This window comes from Colobus angolensis, unplaced genomic scaffold, assembly GCF_000951035.1.
Source record: "Colobus angolensis palliatus isolate OR3802 unplaced genomic scaffold, Cang.pa_1.0 Scaffold310, whole genome shotgun sequence".
NCBI classification, from domain to species: Eukaryota; Metazoa; Chordata; class Mammalia; order Primates; family Cercopithecidae; genus Colobus; species Colobus angolensis.
This window is the reverse complement of record NW_012116378.1, coordinates 1899265-1920948: the sequence shown is the minus strand read 5'-3', so window position 1 is coordinate 1920948 and position 21684 is coordinate 1899265. Positions and strand designations below refer to the sequence as shown.

Sequence of the window (21684 nt, the reverse complement as noted above, 5' to 3'; positions counted from 1 at the left end):
CATGCCAAATCGACTAAAAAATAATAACTCTTCTCTTGATCCTCTCCCTCTACCCATGACTTCTAACAGAAGGGGTTTGGCTAACTCCCATCCCAATGCTGTGCTTATGTGGTCCATGTACTCAATCCCTACGCACCCTTTGATATGCATCTTAAATTCAACCTCCTCCTTGAAGCCATTCCTAACTTTTCTGGCCCATGCTCATCACTTCTCTGAATGTCTGCAATGACTCTGCAGTGTATTCCCTAATTCTATATTTACTTTGTGTCCTCACCTCCTCCACCTCTTAGATGCCATTGTATCCTGAGGCCAGTCATTAGAAAATCTCTGAGCAATAGTCACTGGTTTAAAGGAACCTAGGGTAGATGCTCAGACATGCATGGTTTAAATCCCAAGGCCATTCTTTTATATTTATTTATTTATTTTTGAGATGGAGTCTCGCTCTGTTGCTCAGGCTAGAATGCAGTGGCGTGATCTCGGCTCACTGCAAGTTCCGCCTCCCGGGTTCACGCCATTCTCCTGCCTCAGCCTCCTGAGTAGCTGGGCCTAGAGGTGCCCACCACCACGCCCGGCTAATTTTTTTTTTTTTTTTTTTTTTTTTTTTTTTAGTAGAGACGGGGTTTCACCATGTTAGCCAGGATGGTCTCGATCTCCTGACCTCGTGATCCACCCACCTCGGCCTCCCAGAGTGCTGGGATTACAGGTGTGAGCCACCACGCCTGGCCCCCCCATCAAGGCCGTTCTTACATGGAAACGTTTCTAATAGGAATTACTGTTGTCCATATTACTATTGATATAAAAGTCTCCTAACTCACTCTCCCCTTGTCTCTAGCCAATCTACAACGTGGATTATATCACCCATTAGTTGAATCCTTCCAAGGATTCACAGCTTAAAAGAATCAACCGCCTGCCCTGCACAGAGGCATTCAGCACTTATGAACATGGCCCAATTTCCCACTGTCTCCCTCAGTACTTCACTGCTCCGTAGCCTTTACTATAGTCCACAATGGCTGTGAGAGCTGCCTGCTCTCCTGTCACTGCTAACGATTTCACAGAAGCAATGTTTTCCTTATATTTCTCCTGCTGCTTTAATCTTTGGGTATTAGTCTTTCATTTTGATGCAATGTTTAGGTCAAGAGTGTCTAGAAACCCTTATAAACCCTGACTTCCTTCTACAACTTCACCATCACCAGGATAATTTCATATTCCTTACAGTAAACTAGGTCTCTCAACCACTCTTCAAGTCTGGTTGAAGAATTTTCATTCCTCAAGTTCAGATGAGGAGACCCAGGTATAGGAAGGTTAATAGATTTTTCCAACAACACATGGTCAGTGAATTAAAGAGCTATCAACCACTCTCAACCAGGGGTGATTTTGAACCCTTCCCCCTCAGGGAAGACTTGGAAATGTTTGGAGATGTTTTTGGTTGTCACAACTTGGTGGGAGAGGATATGTACTACTACAGGCATCTAGTGGGCAGAGGCCAGGGATGCTGCTAAACATCCTACAATGCACAGGACAGCCCCATGACAAAGAATTCCTAGCTCCAAATATCAATTGTGCAGAGGCTGAGAAACCCTGACCTAGACCCCAGCACAGGTTTTTTTTCTTATAATTCCTATTCTGTTAGACTGGCTCAGGTTCTATACACAGCTTGGACTTTGCTAGTAAGACTTTTTCTTTTCTCTTAGACTGGCTCAGGTTCTATACACAGCTTGGACTTTGCTAGTAAGGGGACCAACCAGACCCATTAACCAGTATAATGACATCGCCCTTCTTCAAGATCTTTTTCTATCATCCACTGGGATATGGTCCTAATAACTCTGCAAATCTACAGTGACTATGGGGTCCACGGCACCTCCCCTAGAGTTGTGAAATGCACTAATATGCCACTCGTACAACCTTAAGTGGAAGCTCTCTGTGGGTTGCTATATAAGTTACTTAGCCCCCCGGCCCTAAGTTTTCACTTCTGTAACATGGAGACAGTGATCTCTTTCTTGCCTGTTAAGAGGATTTGTATGTGTGTGTGTGTGTGTGTGTGTGTGTGTGTGTGTGTGTGTGTGTGTGTGTGTGTATCCCCTAGCACAAAGCCAGCTCATGGAAGGAGAGACATAAATTGTAGCTAATATTCCAGCATACTGTTTCATTTACACCTATCCAATAATATTTTCTTCTTTTTGGCATAGGCAAGGGAGACTTGTTCAGCATTTGAATGGAAAGAATGTCTGAAAATGATTCTAAAAGGGCAATAATGAGTTCAATTGGACATTTTGCTTTCTTCAATGCCTTCTTAATTACCTGAGACCCAATTTTCTCCTTCTCACATAGTACTTAAGAAATGTCAGAGAAGTAACTGAAGTACCTTTAAACATAGAGCTCTGCTTTCCCCAAGCAATTAGGCAGATAATGCTTACAGCTTCTGTTATAACTGTAGTTGATAAAGGCTGGCATCCAAATGAGTAATAAAACTACTTAACAATTATGAGAATTATAGTATGCCCATCAAAGAGCTGTGTATGCTGAAATAAGGTGTCAGTGCCATATTATGAAACCTGAAGCCATCTGGGGCTTCACTAATTATAACTGCTATAGAGATAAATAGCTAAGTCAGGAGAGTTCCATTCTCACACCCATAAGGGAGGGGGACAAGAAGAAATGCAGAATTGCCTTTCTGGATTAGAGTGAAAAAATTATATATAACCATGTTATTTATTTATTTAGTTATTTTTTATTATACTTTAAGTTCTAGGGTACATGTGCACAACGTGCAAGTGCACAACGTGCAAGTTTGTTACATATGTATACATGTGCCATGTTGGTGTACTGCACCCATTAACTCGTCATTTACATTAGGTATATCTCCTAATGCTATCCCTCCCCCTTCCCCCCACCCCACGACAGGCCCCGGTGTGTGATGTTCCCCTTCCCGTGTCCAAGTGTTCTTGTTATAACCACGTTCTTTGGGAAAGAAATTTAACAAACACAGAACTGAAGCCACAGTGCAGCTGAGCTTTGTTTAACAAGGATTTACAAAAAAGTTCCTGTGGTTAAGTAAGTTTGGAATGCCTCTGGCCCCTTGTTAATTTACAGTGCATGTTAGCTTATTAAAGAGTCTCAAATCTCCTGAGGCATCCGAGGTCAGGGAGAAGTATAACTGCGTGGTATCAAAGAGAGAAGGGGGTGTCTCTTGTTAAGGTGAAGATTAAATAGGTTGGCTATTAGTAAGCAACTTAAAATTGAAGCCAGCATCTCATTTCTCCAAGGGTGAAACAAACAAAAAAAATCTTGAAATATATGAGTGTAACCAAAGAGAACCAGAACCCAAGATCTTAGATTTAGTAGGGGGGCACACTGGGGCCTGAGTGGGGATCAGATCCAACAAGAACATTTCTAAAGAGTCTGTGGGACTATGTACAACGTGCTTTGAGCAGTTGATACCATGTGACATCAAGACACAATGGCAATGGTCAGCAGATGAGACCTAGTTTCCTCCACACCTGGTTTGGAAGCAGGACTGACCCTCCCTTGCATTGAGCAAGTCCCTGTTTTGGGGGAAGGGTTTAAGAAAGGAAAGGATCCCTCAAAAGGGAGATACTAGACTTCTTGCTCTTAGTACAGATGGGAGCTCCAGGGACAAACTGGAAGAATAAAGAGGTGACATCATATTTGGGCTCCAAGTTATAGCAGCAGGTAAATCAATTACAAGGATAACAATCTCATCCCACCCCCATCATTCTACTTTTACATGGTTGCAAGCACTTCTGTAGTTCATTGTTTTTCTTCTTTACAAACAGAAGTCCAGTCTTGAATAAAGCCTCATCATGGAAAATAACAGCCTCATTTGGAAATATACTCGAAACTTATAAGGAGACTCATGGCCCATGCACTCTTGGGAACTGTCCCTCCAGGGAAGGCCCTGCATTAGTCTCTTCCTACAGAGACAGCTAGGTTGGAGAAGGGGAGATGTCATTACCTCCAGGCAAAAATGTTTGGCCATTTTGGTGGTATGCCCTTTTAAAATAGGGGAGAGGAAGAGTCACAGCGTCTGTGGCAGCAAAGGCGTCTTACCTCTTGCCCATCTTTGCTGATGTTGTCATCGGCGTGCCTGGCAACGATGGAGAGGAACTGTAGGAGGCGGTGGAGGGTGTCACAATTGCAGGGAGGTAGAAGGTATATGAGGAGCTGCAAGGTGCCCAGCTGTTCCTCTGGCTCCAATACTAAGCAAGGCAAAAAGAGGTACTCAAATAAAAGGGGAGCCCATACCATTCAGGCACAGAGGAAAGGCCTCCTCTCAATTGTCTTAAGAAAGGGATTATCAAGGTAAGTCCCATTTCATGCCTTCACTCATTTGCCCATTGCTTTAACAATTTACCAGCAAGATTCTATGAAATACATAAAGCCAAATTAGACCTGGAGAAGTGTAATATCTAGAAAAACAACTGTAATCCAGGTTAAAAAAAAAAAGGTAACTCAATTTCCCTTACTTTCTTCTCCCCCCTTCCCTGGCATTACTCATCACCTAGTTTAAGGATTTCAGTCTTCCATTTTTGGTAAATATTTATTAACAATGGCTGAAAATTGGTGAACATTCTGAAATTTGAGTTTATAATGGATTTAAGGCTCTTTTCTGTCGAGCAATTCACAAGAGACAGATATTTTGTTGGCAATAACCATGATATAGCAAAGACAATGTATTCTCTCTGTTGTGATCCTATTGGAATTGTAGCATTGGAGGAAGAAATGTATGGAGGCTGACCCAGGTTTGGCCTCTCTCTCCTCTACCTCCTCCTTTTTTTTCTTCATAGGATCTGTAGCTACAGCCCAGAAGCAGCTATGTTGAAAACCCTGGCACTGGGCTATGACATCTTGCTTCCCCTGGAATGTTGCTTTCCTCCTTTCTCACTCTGGGTTCCCATGGTTCCCTCCTTCTTCGCATTAGAAACACAAACTCATTTTTAGGCACAGACTCAATGTGAACTCTTGTTGGTACTCTAAGCACTAACTCATAGCACTTTCTACTGTTCTTGGGTCATTTGAAAGCATCTCAAATTCTTCTTGGTTATTTCCATTTGTTTTATTGCAACTTTCTTCTTGCTAATTATTCCCAGGGTAAATCTGAGAAATTCCCCCAAATAGCTCACTCTTTAGAGATTGATAAATAAGGACAAAAAATTATCAGGAAACATATGCATAAAGTTATGATGAATGAGTTGGACATCTTAGTATTCCAGGGCCACTTTCCCACATATGGCTGTATTACGCACAGAGAGTGTTGATGAAAGCTGTGTACAGCTCCCTGGTGAGAAGGGGGTCCGGCATGTCCCTCAGGAACTCTTTGAGCAAGGCTGCCACATCATGAACACTGTGCTCCTCCTCCAGAGAGACATCAATCCCACGGTCAAATTCCTCACGTAACTGGAAAAACAACGGTTTGAGTGGCAGTCACGTAACACCATACCTCAATGTGCAGTGCCCAGCAAAAGAAGTACTGTGACATGTAGTATCTGGAGTTAAGTCTGCACAGACCCCAAGAAGGAGAAGCAAACAACATCCTCACCTTGATCTGCCGAGTTTACACAGTCCAGTTAGGAATATATATGTGTGTGTGTATATATATATGTATATATGCGTATATGTGTATATATGTGTATATATATAAGCACTAAATAAAACTATCTGTGGATTTATTGTTAATGATGTATGCAGAATGGCTTGGTAATGACAACCAGATTAGGAGGAACACCTAAGAGGTGGAAGACAATTTAGGTCAACTATAAATGTGGGAGGGAGGAATTAATCTATTACACAGCGTTTCTGTGTGTCACCAATTCTGCCATGTTTGAATGTTGATATTTTACTGAGTCACTCAACAAGAAAGCAAAGAGATTTTTTTTCCTGCAAAAATGAAATTAAGAGCCCTGATAAGAGATTTATGACTAAGACTTAAAAGATGACAATAACTAAATAAAAGCTGTCTTAGATTTGTCAAAGTAGTCTTATTAACAATTACCAGAAGGATTTCCTGCCTTAATCATTATATTAGGTCTATTATCACTTACAGCAGCAAGAAAACACAGTAGCAAGAGAGTAATAACTCCACACCCTACTTTTATCTGTAGCATCTCAACTTTTCTTATGCATTGTTCTCTGCTGTAGAAATAATTACGTAAGTTCATAAACCTACACTATGCAACAAACTTCTCTAAGAGTTCATTTGTTTTCAATCTTTCATCCATTAATTCAACAAAGATTACTACACATTTCCTGTGTCAAACCCTGTTACAAGCCCACAGAATACACTAGTGAATAAAGAGGCAAAATCCCTCTAGAGAAACAAAGTGATAAGCAGGTAATCCCACAAATAATTCACTCTTAACATTGTGGCTAGTGATCTAAGGAAAAAGTGCAGGGTGCTAAGGGGTTATATAATAAAGTAAAATGATGAGTGAGTTAGGGCATATTTCATACTTGAAATCTACTTCTAAGTAAACACTGATTATATTTTTATTGGGTAATACTTAAATACAACTCCATGCAAAGGTTTCCCCTTTAATGGATCCAGATATAACTGATGAGTAATTTGTGGCACTCGCTACCTGTCCACCTGATGAGAATGAATACCCATCACTGTCCTGAACTACTCATTGATTCCAGACAACATGCCACCAGCGTGTGTCAGGCAGCCAAAACAAAGAAGGCTTCCACTGGCACTCCTCCAACTTGTGATCGTTCAAACACACCATGCTGCTTTTCTCAGCATACATGCAGGCAGAAAGAATGGAACATGCAAAGAGCTTGGCCTATGAAGTTAATGGTGACTGGTTAAATTGTGTAATCTTGACTTATGTTTCTTAATCTCTCTAAGCCTTGACAGAAGTGGGTCAAAGAGGCTACTGTCACAGCTGGTTGGCAGATTCAATGAGATAATATTTGTAAAAATATTCTGCAATCCTGCACAGGTGAGAGGCCTATGAAATATTACCATACTATCTTCCTTCCTGCAAGTTCTGTTGTGAAACATTAAATGTTGATCCATTTAATGTTGTTTCTTGTGTGACTATTAAGAATAAAAACCAACCAACCAATCAGAAAACATATTTCCACTGAAAGCCTTTTTTGGCTTGACAAAAAAAGATAGATGAGGTATTTATTTCAATTACTTTCAATAATATGAACAAATATCATTTCTTCAGCTTCTTCCAACTAAAATTTATTTTCATTTGAATTCATTTTTGAGTTGCTGAGTTCCTTATTTCCTTCCATTGAAAACAACAGGAAGAAAATAATGCTTTAATTTTCCTTCATCAACAAATGAACTCTTTTCTCAAAGGATGGTTTGCCTTTTATGAAGCCATCATGAACACAAATACCTGCCTCATCACAGGAACCTATTGTTGAAGGTCTAATATCAAACTTCAGTTGCAGGAATGTTGCACAGGGCTGAAGGGAACAAAGGAGCACAGTCCCTATGTGAAAAGCAAACTGGGGGTCAATGATTCTATGGAAACTTCATAAGAATTATTTATTATTGATAAAGCAAAGCTATAAACATAGCATCTTATGTGAAGGGAATGTTAATGGCATTTTTCATATCACATTTTAGTAAAAATGGGTGCTACATGCAATTTTTTATCATTTATTGATTGGTCACTCTGAATTTCCTGCTTTTGCAATTTTCAATAAGATGTTTATAAATTAGTTTTGTTTGGCTGCACATGGCACAGATACATCCAGACGTTTTGCTTTCAAGTGTTTGATCCTAACTGTAACAACATTTCTGAGTTGTTGCTTTTTACCTCCTGGAATTCAATTATATTATAATAACTTGGAGGGTAAAAAAAAAAAAAAAGATGATCAAATGGAATTTGTATAAACTTGAACTTTGCAAAAGGTAATTCAACTGAAAGTCATGTGAAACAAAATATAATCTTTACTTTTCACTTACTTGTCTCACTCTCTTTTTTGAGCTTCCAACTCGGAATATCCCCACTGTCTGGAGGCCTGCAAACAAGCAAACAAAATCAACAGTCTTGTTTTATGGCTTGAGACTCTGGAGGAAATCAAAATAGAGAGCAGAATGCCAGCACAGTGTCATAACATGCAGAGCAATAGTAACTTGACAGCATACAGTAACACTTCTTTCATCTCTATTTTCTATTTTCCAGATACTTAAAGGTCAGCCCTTTACGCACCAGAATTTTATGTTAAATGTTTCTGACCAAATATTTTTCATGTGATATTTTATATTTCTGATCTTCTCCTTATCACAGAAAATGAGCTTTTTTTCATTATTCAGAATTATTACCTAAACACACATTTTATAGGGATTCTAGTTCTTTACCAATTTCTAAAAGATATTTCTCGTTTGATCATAATTAAAGTGTGCTTCTTAAAGATAATCTGGAGAATGTAGAAAAATGTAAAAATAATATACTTTTAGAAATACCTGATGCAGAAGTAATCACTCTTACTTTTCTTTTTCTCCTCCTTTCCTCCCTTCCTTCCTTCCTTCTTTTTTTTTTTTTTTGAGAGAGGGTCTCACTTTGTTGTCCAGGCTGGAATACAGTGGTGTGATTATGGCTCACTGCAGCCTTGACCTCCTGGACTCCAGTGATTCTCCCACCTTGGCGTCCAGAGTAGCTGGTACTACCAGCACATGCCTCCATGCCTGATTAATTTTTGTATTTTTTGGAGAGACAGGGTTTTGCCCTGTTGCCCAGGCTCAAGCTCAACTCCTGGGCTCAAGTGATCTACCTGCCTCGACATCCCAAATTGCTGAGATTACAGGTGTGAGTCATCGTGCCTAGCTAATCTTTCATTTTTTAAAATCCAGCCTTTTCTACATGAATGTAGGTATTTTTACATAGTTGAGATCACACTGCATACATATACATACATATATATGTGTGTATATATATATAATATCTATTGACAGAGAGAATGTTACTGCCTTCCCTCACTATCATGTCACATGAATTTTCACTCATGCTAGTAACAATTGCTTGTAAATGTCACTTAAAAGGGATAAAAGACTACCAGTTTGGTATAGTGTATACTGCTTCGGTGGTGGGTGCACCAAAATCTCACAAACCACCACTGAAGAACTTACTCGTGCAACCAAATACCACCTGTTCCCCCAAAATCTATAGAAATATAAAAAAGATGCAAAATATTCTATTGTATGAATGGGCCATAATTTACTCCATATTCCCCTCTGAATGGTGCACAGGTCCCCAAAATATACATGCTTATTTTGCTATTATAAATGACCCTATTGTGAACAACTCTGTGCACATGTTTTTGTTCACATTTCTGATTGCTTTTACTAGGATCATGTCCTAGATGTGAAAATACAGTGTCAGTGCTGAGGTTGAGAAACTCAGTTCTAAAAAATTAAGTCTCTTAAAAACACAAGTAATTTCACTATAATATACTAGAAATGTCAACAATAGTTCCTTAATAGCATTAAATTTCCAGTCAACATCCACATAAGGGTCACACACTGTGATACAGTTGATGTGCCTTTTAGTCTCTTAATCTGTGTTTCCTCCCTCTGTTTCCCTTTTCCTTATAATTGGTTTGGTGAAGAAATCTCAGCTATTTCCTACTGTAGATTTTCATATTGTTTGGATTTGGACACTCCACGGTGTCATTTGTATGTTCTTCTCTCCCCTTTATTTTCTGTAAAGAGATAGCTAGAGCCAGAGATTACTCTGATTGCGGTGTGATTTTATAGGGCAAGAATACTTCACAAAAAGTATCGTGTACTTCCTTTGGGAGCATGAAATGTCTGAATGGTTCTCCTTTTTCTATGCTGGTCATTAATCATTGCCATTGATGAGCATCGTGTATATTGTTTCACTGGTGGCTCATTTTCTCTTCATTTGGGACAATCAATTATGAGAGTGATGGGATATTGGAGCTGCTAGTAGCCATTTGAAGCCACATGAAGAGAGCTGGTCAGAGAGTAAAGCCAGCAGAGGACACTCATGACATCATTTGAATCCTGGATCCAGCTGTGCCTAAATCTAGATCAGTCTCCCAGTATATAAAGATTGTTGTTGTTATTTGGGGGAGGACACTTTGCTTAATCTAGTTTTATCTGGGTTCCTTTCTCTTGCCACTGAAAAATTTATGACTAGTACAATATATAATTAAATCAGAAAGAATTGCATTTTTTAGATACAGAATTGGGGTCTTATTATATTACCCTGGCTGCTCTCAAACTCCCAGGCTCAAGTGATCTTCTTGCCTTGGCCTCCCAAAGTGTTGGGATTACAGGCTTGAGCCACAGTGCCCAGCCTTAAATCTTTGTAACATTATTTCTTTACATCCAGAAACAGAGTAAACATCTCAATTTCTTTTAGTTGTGTTTTGTATCTCTTGGTAGAAAGAGAATAGAAAATGTCCTTATGTGATTTCATGCTGCTGTAGAAATTTCAATTATTCAGAAACCATGTGAAAATAAAAAAATACATGCAGCCAAAATTAAAATTACTGCGACCTGCTATTAAAGTTTTCTATTTTGTACATAGAAGATTCATTCAGTTCATTCAGAGTCTACTTCTCTCTATATAATAATATATGCCAGGCACTATTCTAAGTACTGCATGCACATTAATTAATTGAATCATTGCACAACTTTTGAGGTGGGTACTTATGTTCATTTTGCAGATGAAGAAATATAATTCTGTATTTTATTTTAAATAGTGTGATTATCCTGTTTTCAAGCTCCCAAAGTGATAGAAGCAATAAATTAGGCAATTTCATTATTGTGCAAACATCATAGAGTGTACATACACAATCCTAGATGGTATAGCCTACTATACACCTAGGCTATATGGTAGAGCCTAGTGCTCCTACACTACTAACCTGTATAGCATGTGACCGTGCTGAATACTATAGGCAACTGTAACAAAATCTTAGGTATTTGTGTATCTAAACATAGAAAAGGTACAGTAAAAATACAGTATTATAACCTTATGCAATCCCCATTGCCTATGCAGTCCATCATTGAGGGAAATGTCATTATGTGGTGCATGACTGTGTGTGTGTGTTTGTGTGTGTGTAGAGAAAGAGACGTATGTTCAAGGTACACAGGTAATACACAGGCATGTGAAAGATAAGGTGGAAAAAAATAAAAGAACCTACACTTAAAATTTTGTATAAACAAACTTATTAGGTCATCCATATGTTATCCTGTGATTTCCATTATAATGAATTAAGAAATTGAGATATATCCTTAACAAATTTTAAATAAAGTTCCATTTTTATTAGAAGGAAACAGATGAGAATGTTAATAGTAGTTATGTCTATATGGTAGCCTCAGAATTTTCTTTGCTTTCACATTTACTTTATTACAATGAGCATATTATTTTTACAGTAAAAAAGTAATTAAATTTTTCCCATGTACATAAAACACATGCTAACACTACAGCAAACAAATTTAGTTTATGAAAATGGCAGTTTAATAAGCCAGAAGTCTAAATTTCAGAAAAATTTTTAAAGAACTGTGTATCATTCTTTTTTTTTTTTTGAGACGGAGTCTCGCCCTGTCCCCCAGGCTGGAGTGCAGTGACCCAATCTCAGCTCACTGCAAGCTCCACCTCCTGGTTTCACGCCATTCTCCTGCCTTAGCCTCCCAAGTAGCTGGGACTACAGGCGCTCGCCACCACGCCTGGCTAATTTTTTGTATTTTTAGTACAGGTGGGGTTTCACTGTGTTAGTCATGATGGTCTTGATCTCCTGACCTCGTGATCCGCCCACCTTGGCCTCCCAAAGTGCTGGAATTACAGGCGTGAGCCACCATGCCCGGCCAGAACTGTATATCATTCTTAAGTCAACTTAGTAACTAGAATTGAATTGCAAAGGGTGACTTGGAGAAATTTTAAGTGGACAGCGTCCACAAAAATGCAAGTAGCAATATATAAACCTGTTGTCAAAAATGATGTATTTTCTATTAAAAAAAAACCTGGGGAATCATCACTTAAGCTGAACTCTTACTTTTTAAAGGAACCCTTGGGAGTAACCTCCTAGACTACTTTTATGTATAAACAATAAAAGTGGCTCTGGTCTGTTTGAAAGAGGTTCTAGTGACAAACCCAGCCCAAAAGACCTGATCCTTACCTAAATTGCTTGGCCTCCACGGTCACTTCTGAGGACTACTGGGAGCAAAGCAGTCTGAATATCATCAAGTTGATTCACCCCCTCCTCCAATCTTGTTTAGCCCCACAATCTCTTAAGCAAACACTCACATCTGTACACTTTCACACAGGAAATTTCAGTTCAGAGCTTGATCAAATGAACACAGAATTGACATTGGATACTTCAATGAATGATGCTTGAATAAATGAAAGTCCTTAGTACTTTAGACAGACAAGTCTACTTACCATGTTTTTCTAGATGCTGACAGCAGCTGTCCACCAGCCTAGGGACCTGTCTGTAAATAGGATTCAGACTGAGTTTCTTATCTCTGGCTTTTTCTTTTTTACTTTGAGCCTCAGCAGGCAAGGAAAGTTGTAAAGCTTCTAGTAGTCGAGACTGATTGTCATCAAGATCCGTGATAGAATCCACTGACATGGCACCCTGCAAGTGACACAGAGCTGTGAACATAAAATACAGATAGCCAAAAAAACCAGCTGCCCCCAGATGCTAACCAATACATACTTTTGCTCATGACTCTTTATCACACTTGAAATAATACTGCTTGATTTCTTTAATTGTTCTGTTTGTACATTGAAAGAAAAAATATGCCTTTTGAAAAAGTTAGAAAACCTCTACAAGGTTTCCTCAAGATAATGGCAGTTACAATTTCAACAATAGACAAAATATTCCAAATGGAAGAACAAGCGATGGGAAACATATAATTAAAGTATTTTGGCCCAACCACTTCATTTCTTGAAACAAGAAAAAAATTACATACTCAATGAATGAGGTAGTCAGAGAAGTTTTGTAAATAAAAAACTCAACTATGGTTCTAGGAAGTAGATTTTTAAAATATAATGATTCCATAAAACAGCCTGAGCTTAGTTTTCCTGAGAAACAGCACAAAGTGCTTTATCAGAGAGGTGGTCCTGGGAAACACCTATAGGGGAGGGGGGAAGTGAGACAAGGAAGGAAAGGCAGCTGACGAAGGGAGCATTATCAAGTCTATTATCATTGTGGGCAACTGGAGTTCAATCTTTCTGGGGAGCTCTAGGAGACAGCTGTAGATCATGCACCTTAGAGCTATCCCTATCAAGTGAGAGAGCTGGGGTATTTATACACCAAGCCTCAGGAATCACTGCTTAAGGGCAGCCTCTGGTGGGGGCAGAGAGATAATATTATCTCCTAAGTACTTACAGCCTGCCATTTGGATGGGCTGGGTGCCTCTGGCATCAGAGAAAGCCCTCAGCAAAGAAATAAGGTGTTGGCAGATGGAAGGTGAGCTGGCATGCTAGGAATGGTAAAGGGTCAGGGAAAGGGAGCAGGGCACCAATCGCATTTGCCACACCCATACTTGATGAAGCACTGAGAAAGCAGTTGGCTAGCCAGGCCTGGACAGAGGAGAGGGCATTTGGGAGAACAATTGCCTGAGCCCTACATTCCCAGAAAGCTAAAATTTAGAGTTTTAGTGTTACTGTTGTATGACAATACACAGTCTGAGACACAATGACAGAATTAGAACAATTCCATCACGCAAATTCAAGCATTCCATAATTTTGTAATTTCTTCATTTTTAAACATAGTCAATACTGCAAAAACAGCAATGGATCGGGTCTCTCTCTACCTTGGACAAGCCCTGAATGTTAGGGGCTGATTGAAAAATGTGGGTTTTAAGTGGAAAGTGTCTGGAGTTTTAACTAGGGCAGTCTTCAACAGCTGGAGGTGGCAAAAATTTTGGGTCTCCACGTGACAGTGAAAAAAGGGAGAGAAGGTCAGGTGTGGTGGCTCATGCCTGTAAACCCAGCACTTTGGATCACTTGAGTTCGAAAGTTCAAGACCAGTCTGGGCAACACAGTGAGACCACATCTCTACTAAATAATAATAATAGCTAGGCATGGTGGTGTGCATCTGTAGTCCCAGCTACTGGGGAGGTTGAGGCAGGAGGATCGCTTGAGCCCAGGAGATTGAAGCTGCAGTGAGCAGTGATCATGCCACTGCACTCCAGTCTGGGCAACAGAGAAAGACCCTGAGTCAAAAAATAAAAGATAAAAATGAAATGCGGATTTGTTTTTCAAAAGGGAGAGAAGATCTTCCAGTGACCTGGAAGCTTTAGAGATGCTTATCAACAGACTCAGCCAATCACCAACCAGTTTGCCTGAACAATTCAAATAATAGCACAGTACCTAGAACATAGTACTTAACAACTGGTATCATATTGTTAGAGTATTTGAAAGAGGATATATAGAGGATTCTATGGTTCTGTTTGAGAAAAAGAAATGCTCCATTGATAAGGAAAAAGCTCATTATTTAGGAAGACCCACCACCAATTCATTTGGCCAGACATGTTCTCATACTGGTGATGAAGAAAGTATTAATAGCTAAAACACTGGGCCTTGCCCTCAAGCCTCACAGTCTAGTGGGCAAGTTATGGCAAGACTGACAGATTACAAGAGACCAGAATCAATGGTGATATTGTCGAATGTTTAGGAGAGCATGCAGCACAGATGTGACAAAGGAGGGACACCAACAGCTTCAAGAGGAGTCAGGACAAAGTCTGAGGCTATGCAAGGTGCCACATGCCCAGTGCACATTCTTCATTAATGGAGTTTGTTGACAGACACCTGAACACCAACTACATATCCAGTTTTCACATGAACAAAAAGTCAAAGAATAACTGTACATCTTCAGTTTTCCTAGCACTGGTGTCAGAGCAAATACTGGCCACCTCACCCTCCTCCTAGCCCGAGGAGCCGGTTCCGGGGTGTTTGGGGACGTTGACTCATTCGGTGTTTCTGAGGTTGAGCTGAGAGATGAGTTACTGCTTGAGAGTTCTTTGTTTTGTCTTTTATTTCCAAATGGGAGGAGGGAAGCCACAAAGTCAGATGCATCTTTCTGCTCATCCCTCTGCAAGTCCTGCTTGAGTTTATAGGCCCTGTCATTTGCAATGACTTGGGATAAGGGCATTCCAAATGCCTGCGGGATGAATTCTGGAATCAAAAAACAGACATTCACTTTCAGAGACTGACTGGAGCAGTGAACACTCTCATTTATGTTTCAGACCTAAGTAAGGACAGACATGTTCAAAGGAATGTTTTCTGAAGAATTGACTCATCGATCAAAATAAAAAGGTGACATTTGTGTTAATCAGAATGGTCCGTTTCCATTTCAATAAAGAAAACTAGTATTTATAAACACACATCTTAGACATCTAGGTCTCTAGTTTTTCTCCATGTCTCAAGTCTATACATTCATTCAACAGGCATTTATTGATTGCGCACTACGTGCCACAACAAGCTAGGCAATGGGAAGCGCAAAGCTTATAAAAGATACAATCCTTTCTCCTGAGGTGTTCAGAGTATGGGTTGGGGTGAAGAAGTGGATAATCAGAAAAGCAAATCATTTCTAGACTGACTATTAGGTGTTATAATAGAGAGATGCATGAAGCTAAGGCTGAAATTTAGTCAACTGAATACACTTTGAGGTTCCCAGCAAGAGTTAGCATATGAAATGATAACCTGACAGGCAGAAGAGCAGCTTGGGAACTGCTTGGGAAGGAGTCTGCTCTGTTTTCGTTGTGTTCCTCATCTCCACATTCTATTTCCAGCCAGCTAGGTTGGGGCTGTCACTCTCGTGATCTATACTCAAGCCATTTTACTGGCCACATGCAGAGTGGACTCAGCCACTAAATATCTCGTGGGAGGCCCAGGAAACAATTTGTTAAATCCTTTAATAAGGAGAATTTGGGGAAAGGGGCATAGTGCCGAAATTGATGGCTTTATTTGGAGACATACATAGATTTCCTTTCTGAATTTCTGTCATAAATCTGTTTGTATACACATACTTTGGATCCTTAGGGCCAGGGGTTTTATTGGCAATATTTTAGATTCATGCTGAAAGGCACTAATGATGTAATCAGATGTATTATTCTTTTTAGACTACAAATTAGGTCTCCTAGCAGCAGTAAGTTGGAATCTAACCTCTCCATTGTTTTTAGAAGCCCTATGAATAAAACTAAAATGATCAAGGGAAAATAATTCTAAGGTTGGTTGTTCTTTGAAAGAAAAAGCTAACATTAAATTAGGTAGAAAGATACTTTAAACAGTTTTCCTCCTTGATTCATGGCAACATTTCGAACATCACTGCGCTAATGACCAAGTCTACATTAAAAGGAGAAATGTTACTTGAAAAGCCTGCACTTCTGGTTCTATCAAAGCATGCAATTTGTTTTGAAGTAAAAAATCGAAATTTTAGTATTTCGGGATTTTCAGAGGATGCTTGCCATTCTTTAGCAAAAAGCTAGGTGATAGATACATTGTAATAAAAAATAATTAGGTACTTCTCCTTTGAGTGATCAATTTAGACAGTGTAGTGAGGTATAATTCTCACTATTGATAATAGGCTGTGTCTACTACTAGCAAAATTAGAAACCAAGGGGGATAGTACCAGACCTCCTGTTATGTACCCTGAGGAGATGCATGCGCGCGCACACACACACACACACACACACACACACACAGATATAAACTTGTCTGTAGAAATGATCAAATATTACTTTTAAAAGGTTGGAAAAGTCTGGAAACATGAATGGTAAGGCTGACAACTACATGAAATAACAGAAATAGAGGGGATAATAAGAGTGAAAAGAACATTGATAAATGTACAAGTGACACATCTGCTCAGGTGGGCATATGCATGGCAGGGATTTACTATAAGATGGAGACTACTGAGCCCTTTCCCAGTCATTTTTTCCATCTAAGGAAAACCAACCAGACTAGTTTAGAGACTTCTTATACCTCTGGTGCAGATCCTCCCCACCAGCAAATAATTCTGCCTTGTTTCAGGAGAAGAGCAACCAGCAGATGCAAAGGCTCCAACTCTTCACACCTGCTGTACCTGTGCCCTACACCACCTCCCTTTGCATGATATGTAGGTGTGACTTGGCATCCTGCCAGCCTTTCTGCCTCTCCCTGGTTCCCATGCTCTCCCACCTGCCATTCAACTATGGATAAGTTTAAACCATGGATAATGGTATACTGCACTCAAGAGCTCAAAAATATTATCCTAATACTCTTAGAGTATAAATAGGGTTCAGCAATTATTTTCTGTAAAGGGCCAGATAGCAAATATTTTAGGCTTTGTGGATATGGCTGGGGCTTAGAATGGCTAGGATGCAAAATGATAGGGTGCTCGCATTCAGCATGGGGCAAGTGCAGAGTCAGCGTGCAGACTGAGCATTTCCTTCAATTCTATGGCCTAGGTGCTCAATTTGCCTCACTCCAGCCTCCGCCCTGTTGGCAGGCTGCACAGTCTTTGTGGTAGCTACTCAACCTGCCAGTCTAGCAGGAAAGCAGCCACAGACAGTAAGTAAATAAATGGGCATGGCTGTGTTCTAGTAAAGCTTTATTTACAAAGACAGCTGGTGGGCCACCCCTGCTATAAATTACATCTTCTTGTGCCTGGATCTTCAACCTCTTTTTTTCTACTATTTTTTTACTACATATATTCAAGCAGCTACTTCTTAAAAAAATAAATAACCCTCAACCCACTCTTTTCTTTTCTCCATGGTTTACCCCCTCTCCTTTTGCCACAGTTAAAATTCCCTAAAGTGTTCCCTTTACTTTCTGGCCTATAACTTTCTCACCTACCACTCTTTCCTCACTTCATCCTGTCTAGTTGATCCCTCCATTAGATTCTAAAGCAGCTCCCTCTAAGTCATTGCTGTCTTCAGGGTCATTAAATTCAGTGTTTTTGACAGCTCTGTTTCATTTGCCCTTTTGTCATCCTTTAACCCTGATGGCCATTTCCTGAAATGCTCCCTGTCCTTTGCATCCTGGATATACTAACTGGGTTTTTCTCTACCTCTCTGGCTACATTCTTGCCCCTTTTTCTGGCTTATCATCTTCTACCTGGGTTTTCAATGTGGAAGGTCCTCAGAGCTCAATCTTAACCCTCCTCATCACTGTTGTCTCTCTATGTAAGTAACAGCACGATACCCATAACTTAAACTTAAATCCATACACATTTCACATCTTATTGCTACCTCTAGCTCAGACACCTTCTTTGAGCACTAACCACTTCTTCCACCTTCTTATCTGGATGTCCCAAAGGCATTTCTTACTCTTTGTCTTCCCTTACAAGGTCTTACTCAGATTTCCAAAAGTTTGCCTGTTCTTCATGTGGGAGAACCAGAAATCTGAGAGTCATCCTTGATACTTCACTCCTTCTTACATCCCATTTTCACTCCATCATCAAATCTTTATCATGTCACTTTCACATTATCTCTTTTTTCCATTCACTTCTCTCCACTTCCACCATCACTCCCACCCTACTCTAAGGTACCATTATCTTTCTCCTGAACTTCCAAATCAAAAGTCATGCTGTGGCCCAGTACTGTGTGAGCTGGCCCCTTCCTAACCTTCTCAGAAACCACACACTCCCTGGTTCTTTCCTCTCTTCTTATCCTAGAAGTACTACCACTCAATGACAACATTCAATATATGTTCTTTGATAATTTCTGCATAGTGATATCTGATAACTTGACTGTTCTGCTGTTTAATATGGAGCAAAATTAAAAGTTGTATGAGCTATTTGTATCTAGTGTTACTTCACAGCTCACATACAGTGACATACCTAGATAGTGAGGAAAATAAAACATGATACAATATGATTTCACCATAAAGAACGGTGCCAGAACTGAACTCTTTCCAGATTCAGTTCTCTTTCCAGATACACATATGTATGTGGATACATATATGGCATAATCTGAAAATATCCTGGCAGGGGTTGTTGGGGGTACAATCTCCCAGAGTTACATCACAGTAAAACCTATTCCCCATGTGCTCAGTTTAGGAAGCCCATTAATAAAACAAAGTAGCTATTTTTAAAATTACTTTTGACGCAGAAAGAAATTTTCGGAAGTTCTGAAAATTTTAAAAACTCTTTTGGTTGTCAAGAAATATAACTAAGAGAAATTAAGGACTTGGAATTATTCTGTATGAAAATATGTTTTCTGATTAGTGTCAATCTCGAATTAGTTTCCATATGTAAATCAAAAGTCACATGGGCACTGCTTAAGTGGCATGGGGAACATAGGAGTGTCACATGATCCGCTATATATCAAGGCAATTAAATAACATACAGGACATGATTCATTCTGATGAAATCAATTAATATGGTAGCATATCAACCATTTATGAATCACTATTGGGAGAGCAATTCGATTCTAAAAGGCTGCTTCTGTTTATTTTTAGATTACCTAACTCAGGAGATCATTTAGTTTCCTGTTTTCCTTCTTTTACTCTTGGTTTCAAATGACCATTTTTCACATGTGCAGCTGTTACAAACCCAAATGCTAATATCCAACTGGAAGGAAATTATGTGAATAGATTACATCTGTGCCAGACTGGCACCGCCCCCCCACCACTCCTCCTCACACCCTGGTTCCCAGGACATCCATGCAATGACTCCCAGTGTTGACATGGACAGGGCTTTAAGTTCTGAAAAGATGCCATGTAATTAACCTTCACTTAAGCCTAGGTTACTTTGTTTTTAAACATTAAAGCTACTTAATTTTTTTTTTTTTTTGGCACGAAGCCTGATATTTCCCCCTTAGTTGGGTGGGTGATACGTCTTTTCTTTGGAACCACCAGGACCTGCCTTCCTCTTCCCACTTAGCTACCTTTGAGGCAGTATAGATCATTTCAGTTTTCACTAAGCCCATGTAAATATGATTTAGTTTAAAAAATCTATAATGGCCCAGTATGTATTGTTCGATTACTTCCCTGGCCCGTCCTTCCATTTTAATTCAAATTCTTGCTTCCTGCTGCTTTGTATATATAATACATGTAAGCAAACATACATCTCCTTCTGTTGAGGGAACATCTCATCATTCTGTTGAATGCACACTCTGCTTAGTCTAGCCAAATGGACACTTTCTGAAAAATCACCTAAAGTCCAGATTAGATGTATTTAAATCCCAATATCAATATCATCACCCTAGAATAAACCAAGTTTAAAAGAGAATACATTACTAATACCAACCTCAGTGATCCCTTTAATATGCTCTATACACATGGAAAATTGCTCTAATCTGGAGACGTAAAAGTGCTCTACTGCAGGAATAGAATGAGCAAAAACTCTAGTTTAAAAGAGCAATGCTGGTTATTAATATTTAGGTCATTACAAAAATAAGGGCACAAACATATCAACAATTAAATATAAACAATTTATCAGACTATAATAGGTAGCTGGACAACCCTTAGCCTTCCTTATTCCAGCAGTAGATTCTGCTGTGACAGAACGTGCCCTGGTGAGTATCCTAGTTAATATGGATCAGAGTTCTCATCCTAGAAGTTGCACATTAGATGCTCTTAAAAACACCCATGCCTGAGGTATCCCTGCAGAACAATCAACTCAGACTCACTGGGGTGGGGGTCTTGGACTTTTTAAAGGTCCACAAGTTGATTCTATTGTGTAGTCAGGGGTGGGGATCACTGACACTTTCACCTTCTTTTTTCCAATTTGAGGTAAACATTTGAAATGTCTGAAGATATTTGGGTTGAGGGTGGTGTTACGGCCATCTAATGAGTAGAGGCCAGGGATGCTGCTAAACATCTCACAATCCACAGGCTAGCCCCTTCTCCAGATAATTATCCAGTCTAAAATGACAATAGTAGCAAGGTTGAGAAACCTCACTCCCAAGGAAGTAAAACAATGGTTTTCTATTCTTTAGAATTCTTCACTTTTTTTAGTCTAAAGAACCAAATGTCATGACTGCTCAAGATATAGGTGTAGAGACTGAGATCAATAGCTAGCTCTTGTCCAATACTGATCCCAATCCACTTTTTAATACCCTTGGTTTCATCGCCTTCCATTACTTTTAAGGCAGAAATTATATCATTATATAAAAGGACTCCAAGATGAGATGTGTATGGCTGTTCTCATTCAACACTCATTGACTGTGTCACATAAAATGAAAATAAATGCATACATGGTACCATTTAGCAACCACTTCATAACAGACCATAAAAATAAGCAGCAAAAAGTGCGGTGGCTCACGCCTATAATCCCAGCACTTTGGGAGGCCGAGGCAGGCGGATCACGAGATCAAGAGTTCAAGACCAGCCTGGCCAGCATGGTGAATTAGCTGGGCATGGTGGTGCGTGCCTGTAATCCCAGCTACTTGGGAGGCTGAGGCAGGAGAATTGCTTGAACCCAGGAGGTGGAGGTTGCAGTGAGCCGAGATTGTGCCAATGCACTCCAGCCTGGGTGACAGAACAAGACTCTGTCTTGAAAAAAAAAAAAAGGCACAAAAAATTGGACTGCATCAATGGGGCTCAAGTGTCTATTATGTGGGCTCAAAGAATATCAGTTTTAAATGACCATAAATACCTCTGAGAGAGTGGCTACAGTTTTAGTTCCCTAAATAGACACACAAGGGGACACAAAACAGTATGATGAGAGTAAACAATTCCCAAAACATACGAAGCAAAAGATGAGTAGTATACTGTGATCTAACATAAAAATGCTGAGAATGCATTT

The 21684-nt window shown here is 39.6% G+C and overlaps 1 protein-coding gene across 3 annotated transcripts in view; it reads right to left on the bottom strand.

Moving 5' to 3' along the window:
• Positions 1–21684, bottom strand: part of ARHGAP6 (Rho GTPase activating protein 6) — a 546871-nt gene that overhangs the window by 36692 nt on the left and 488495 nt on the right. For all 3 annotated transcript variants that reach the window (XM_011950883.1, XM_011950884.1, XM_011950885.1), the window contains exons 4-8: positions 14875–15131; positions 12390–12585; positions 7946–8001; positions 5265–5415; positions 4069–4217 (exon numbers count right to left, since the gene is read on the bottom strand). In XM_011950883.1, coding sequence (XP_011806273.1) covers positions 4069–4217; positions 5265–5415; positions 7946–8001; positions 12390–12585; positions 14875–15131 — 809 coding nt within the window. The remainder of the gene's footprint in view (positions 1–4068; positions 4218–5264; positions 5416–7945; positions 8002–12389; positions 12586–14874; positions 15132–21684) is intronic.